At 35.7% G+C, this 6,044-nt stretch overlaps 1 protein-coding gene across 1 annotated transcript; it reads left to right on the top strand.

Moving 5' to 3' along the window:
- LOC101897812 (ribonucleoside-diphosphate reductase subunit M2) lies at window positions 1-2,013 on the top strand. Its single transcript, XM_005183688.4, has 3 exons — window positions 1-172; window positions 237-482; window positions 852-2,013. Exons 1-3 carry the CDS (start codon window positions 116-118, stop codon window positions 1,731-1,733), a joined length of 1,185 nt encoding a protein of 394 aa, XP_005183745.1. The 5' UTR covers window positions 1-115; the 3' UTR covers window positions 1,734-2,013.
- The last annotated feature ends 4,031 nt before the right edge of the window (window positions 2,014-6,044 follow it).

The raw sequence follows: 6,044 nt of genomic DNA, 5'->3' as shown, positions 1-6,044 counted from the left end.
TCACTTTTCCGCCACTTTATGGTGCTGACCAGGCGTCTGCGATCATTCTGACTTTGTAGCTTGAGCTGTAAGCATTTTGTAAATTAAAACAATTAAAAAATTTGGACTATTTAACATGTCGTTTGTAGCTGGTAAAGAAAATATTGAAAACATGGACAAGTTTGGTTTGAAGGTATGTTGTTCAGTGCTGTTGTTTGAAAGACAATTGAAACTAATGTTTTTTGTTTTCATTGTAGAGCCCTCGTAAAATTCTTGCCGAGAACGTGAATAATGTACGTAAAATGTCCATCGGTACTGATGAACCCGTAGCCAAGGAAGCAACTTCAAACAGTGCTGGTACCACAAGCAATGCGGGTACTTCTTTGGCCAACAAAACGGCGGTTCCCTTTGACCCATCCATTGAGCCGCTATTGAAGGAAAATCCCAAGCGTTTTGTTATATTCCCCATTCAATACTTGGATATATGGCAGATGTACAAAAAGGTAATACATAATTTTTCTTTTCAGCTGAAAATGACATGATCGACCCAAATACATGTAACTTTCCATTTGATTATTGTGTGACGCAGTTAGCAATATAGGCAATATAGAAAAGCGCGGGAATACTAATAGTGTAAATATGAGAGGGTAGATACACAAACACTTGCATTCATTACTCAACTTTTCCCTCCATTATTAGAGTTGGCGCCTTTTTTTCTACCAACCCGACAAGTTTTTGAGATGATTAACATTTGTTTGTTCATGACTAAATAGAATTTTTCTTGTTTTGATTATAATTAATCTGTTGTTTGGAAAATTCAAAGAGATAAATAACCACTAAATTTATTTCTTTTCTTTTTTTTTAATTATTAGGCAGAGGCTTCATTTTGGACAGTGGAAGAAGTTGATCTCTCCAAAGACTTAACTGATTGGGATAGATTAACAGACAATGAACGCTATTTCATATCTCATGTTCTGGCCTTTTTCGCCGCCTCTGATGGTATTGTCAATGAAAATTTAGTTGAACGTTTCTCGCAAGAGGTGCAAGTGACAGAAGCCCGTTGCTTCTATGGCTTCCAAATTGCCATGGAAAATGTTCACTCCGAAATGTATAGTATTCTGATCGATACATACATTAAGGACCGCGATCAACGTGAATATCTTTTCAATGCCATTGAAACAATGCCAGCCGTTAAGAAGAAGGCCGATTGGGCCTTGTCATGGATTTCATCAGAATCGGCTAATTTTGGAGAACGTGTTATTGCGTTTGCTGCCGTTGAGGGTATATTTTTCAGCGGTAGTTTTGCCTCCATCTTTTGGCTTAAGAAACGTGGTCTAATGCCTGGCTTGACATTCTCCAATGAATTGATCTCGCGTGACGAAGGCTTGCATTGTGATTTTGCCGTACTGATGTTCAAATATCTGGTGCAGAAACCCAGCAAAGAACGTATTATTGAAATCATCCGAGATGCTGTAAAAATTGAACAGGAATTCCTAACTGAAGCTCTGCCATGTAATTTAATTGGAATGAATTGTGAATTAATGTCGGAATATATTGAATTTGTTGCCGATCGTCTGCTGGTTGAATTGGATGTTGGCAAAATCTACAATACCAAAAATCCTTTCCCCTTCATGGAAATGATTTCATTGGATGGTAAAACAAATTTCTTTGAACGCAAAGTGGGTGAATACCAAAAATGGGGCGTGACAGCCAATCGTTTGGACAATGTTTTTACACTGGATGCCGACTTTTAAGCAGATGTTTATTTGACACCATGCCCCAATCTCACGTCTCCTATTTTGTAGTAGCGTATTAAGCTTTATTTTATTGTCACATCTATATATACTTATTTTAAACGTATTTTGTCTATTTTAGTTGTAATAAGGAATCATTCATATTTCATCATTTTATGTGGCCCATGCAAAAGCAATCGTTTGTGTGGTGTTTACTTTTCTTTCGCTCATTTTATTATTAATAATCTTAATTTTTTTTCAAAGAAACTTCAACATATCGATACTTTAGAAAAAAAGCAAACTTGGCTAAACAAAACTATTTCCATTTAAATGTATCTGTATATTTTGTTGAAGAAGAACACTTGACTAAAGGCAAACCCGTAAACAGATTTCATACACATTTTCACAAAAAAAAGAAAAAAAACAGTATATATTGGAAACATTGCAACTTGTACATATATATATTTTTAAACGAATTATACATACTAATATACTTAAACAAGATTTTATCAAAAAATTTTTACGATATACCGAAAAAAGTACCTAAATATTAATATATAAATTAACTAAGACTAACTACTTTTCTTTCTTTCTTTCTTATATTAAGAATATATGACGTTGTCTTTTTTCAGCCGTTGCAGTTTGATGCAATGTGCGTTCCCGTCATTTGCCCATGGAATTGTTTGCATGAAACAGTTCGAGAACATTCTCGTCTGTGTGTGTGTGCCCTGCTTATCTCTCAATAAACAAAAATTAGGGAAATTACCTACTTGCACTGGAGAGGTTTGGTCGACGAGTCAAATTATCGCTGCTGCACATGACTAATGAATACACTTGGCCAACAAAGTTATCAACAGCCATTAAAGTTGGATAAGATGAGGGGATATTTGAAATTGAGTGTGTGTTTGAGGGGTATTAAATTTCATAGGAAATATATCTTGTTAGGTCGAGACAAACAATCGTTGCCACACAAGACTAATGAATACAGTTGCTCAAGAAAGTAATCAACAGCCTTTATGTTTTACATATCATTGGAAATATTTCTTGTCTTGGAATACTAGAAAAAATATGTGAAACTAGTAAGTAAAGGCTACAGTCGTGCGGGGTCGACCATGTGATACCCTACAACACTACAATATTTTCGAAGTCCCCTTATTGGAAGATTTCGTTTTTGAAATAAAGTCAAACAGACTGCCCAGAGGTTACCCTTAGGTTTTTGACACGGATAATTTGACCAATATTCAAAACAATTGCACACGAAAATTGTGGTCCATTTTACAGCTAAATATAATCCAATGGTCATCCAAAATGCTAGACTTCTTCCCTGTCCCCAACTCTCTTCCGATGCGAAATTCCGTGTCGATTAGTTTTCAATTGTGGCCTATACGACCACAAAATTAGAAAAATTAATTTTTTTAACCATTTAACCCTCACCCTTTTTAACCCTCAAAACGTAGTGTTGGGGTGTAAAAATTTAGAAAATTTACAATTCAAAATTGTAAGTCAAATTGAAAAAACCGCATGCGATAAAAAATATGACAACAATTGAAAAAAATTAAACAAAAGATATAACTTTTCTATTGGTATATTATCCCGCGATTTTCTTAGATTTTATCCTTTTCTGGCAAGAGACCATTCCGAATTGATGGGAATTGTGAAAATCGGTCCAGCCGCTCTTTGTAAGCAGAATAAATAAGATCAATTTTTTTACTCCATGTAAATTTTCGCGTCGATTGTTTCATAATTGAGGCCATAGAGCCACATTCAAATTAGGAAAATTTTCTATTTTTGGTCCATTTCAAACCCTAAATATTATGCGATCATCTCCAAAAACAATAGGGTTCTATTCTGACCCTAACCCCACCTCCGTTTTCAATCGGGCCATAATTGCGACCTGTAGAGTGATTACAAATTAACATGGACAGACGGGATGAAGGCATACATAGCTAGATCGACTCAGCTCGGAGTGATTGGAAGATCCATATATACTTTCATATGTGGGAAACCAATATTTCGAGGTGTTACATAATTTTTGGCCCAATCATACTTATAATACCCCCAATACATAGTGTTGTAGGGTATAAAAACACAGTTTTTTCGGTTCGAAATAGTCATTTTAGTCCCAACAAAGGGTATATCCTTGATCAGCATAGAAAGCTAAGATATTGCTCAAGTGCCCCATCACAAAGCGTGTCATGCATTTTGTGGTGTTAGTGAAAAATTGTCACACCTACGATGCATGAAGCAAAATCCGATTTTTTGAGTTTTCTCGTGCATGAAGTTCGATTTTAACGTTTGACGTGGTTTAAGGATCATACATATTCTAATTTGTAATGTTTTTTTTTTTTTAAAGCGAATGGATGTATAGAGATATTGGGATACTGAGAAAAAAATGTTATTGAGTTGTTTGGAGTTTACCGGTCGTTGCCAGCACTTTGGAATGTTGAATGTTAAGAATATAATCAATTACCAAAAGTGTATCGTCTGTTATCGACATTGTCTGTACAGCACGAAATCAAAAGGAAAATGAATGCATGAACGATGTGTGCTGAAAGCTTCATGCGCATGTACACGATTTTGATGTCATGCATTTTGACAATGTGCGGGCACTTTAGAGATGTCTTTCGTTTTCAGGCAGGTCATACTCGAAGAAGAACTACAGGGTGAGATAAAAACTTCAATAAAGTCAAACGCCATAATTTTTAAATTTTTTTAAATTTTATTGAATGAAAGCAAAAAATGTTGGAAATAGCATCAAATTTTAAAAGTTTAGATTTTAGGCCTGTTGGAATGTCCAAGGTTTGTGACCAAAATGCTTGCGTGTCCAAGGATTTAACACACCCTCCAGAATATTTTCGCGATAATATTCGGCATTTATTCTGATGCAACGGACGGAGAGCAACCATCGGCTATTATGACGGCCCACACCACCACTATGGCTGGCGCTTGAGTTCTGGTGGCCAACCGAAGGTGCACATTTTCAGCTAACCTCTTTGGCAAGTAACCACGATTATTTTGTTTGTTTGCAAACTGTTGGACAGCGAATGTTTTCTCATCGGAGAAAACCAGTTCGGCGGTTCACCACTTTCGTTCGGCCAAACGAAGCAACTCTTTCGCTCTTTTGAGTCTATTTCCTTTCTGTTGCGGTGTAGGTTCTTGCACTTTTTGGAATTTCAGTGGTTTTACCCCGAGCTCATTTTTCAATATTTACAGAATGGAATATTGCGATATGTTTAGCTCACAACCCATTTTTCGGCCACTGCGACGCGGGTTTCCATCAAGTCGCTTCTTTACTTTTCGAAACATTTCTGCTGATGTTGCTGTTTTCTTCCGTCTTTCGCCCACTTCTTTGGCGTCGGGCTACGCTATCAGTATCACGATAACGACCGATGGTACGAGACACAAAAGATTTATTAACATTTGAATGCTGGAGTGCTCTAACTATAGCTGCTTGTGGTTTTCCAGCCAAATATAAAGAAATCACACTATCCCGCTTATATAATGATCTGTTACTGGAATAATATTAATAGCTGTCGGACGCGTGACTCAGCAATGATAGCAGTCTGAAGTTGGTTGCAGTTTTTTTTATCTCACCCTGTATAGGCCAATGTTTTCATAAAGCTTCCCTATGTGTAGTATATTTAGGATTTAAGCCACATTTTCAACATTCGAAAAATTAATTTATTTGACTGAAATATTTTTTGACATAATATTTACATTGAATTTATTTTTACTATAATTATTTAATAAACATCATAAAAAAAATATTGAAAACATTTTTTTGATCTAAAAAAATTGTTGAAAATTTTGTTTTCACATTTTCTTTTAAAATTTCCCAAAAAAAAACGATTATGTAAGCAAGTGTAGATGGTATACTCTTCTAATATTCCCTTGCAGTAAGAGATATTTTTTAAAGAAAAAGAGAGGATCTTGTCCTCTCTCTTTCTCTTTCGTGAAAAGCAAAAAAGTATGCAATTTATTCTTGTTTATGGCATTGAAAAATGTCGGAAACGTGCCAAAAACAAGCACGTGAACATCGTGTCAGAGAAGAAAAGAGAGCTCGATGGGTGAATGTCGTACAATGAATATAGCACAGAGGGAATATTTATGTTTGAAATTTTGAGTGCAAAATGAGAGCACAATAAAAGTGCCGGTTGTAAGAGGAATGGCAATTGCTGTGCGTGTGTGCTTGGTTTGCGTTTGAAAAATGAAAGAGCGAAAAAAACATACACCTGCCAAATGTATGCTCTTTAAATTGCTGTGTGTGCGTCTGTGTGTTAAAGAACTTGCCTCCAATCAAGCCAATAAAATAAAGGTAACATTTTTATTCAG

This window comes from Musca domestica, unplaced genomic scaffold, assembly GCF_030504385.1.
Source record: "Musca domestica strain aabys unplaced genomic scaffold, Musca_domestica.polishedcontigs.V.1.1 8, whole genome shotgun sequence".
Taxonomy (NCBI): Eukaryota; Metazoa; Arthropoda; class Insecta; order Diptera; family Muscidae; genus Musca; species Musca domestica.
Note: the sequence above shows the minus strand (reverse complement) of the source record. Positions and strands in the feature narration are given on the sequence as shown.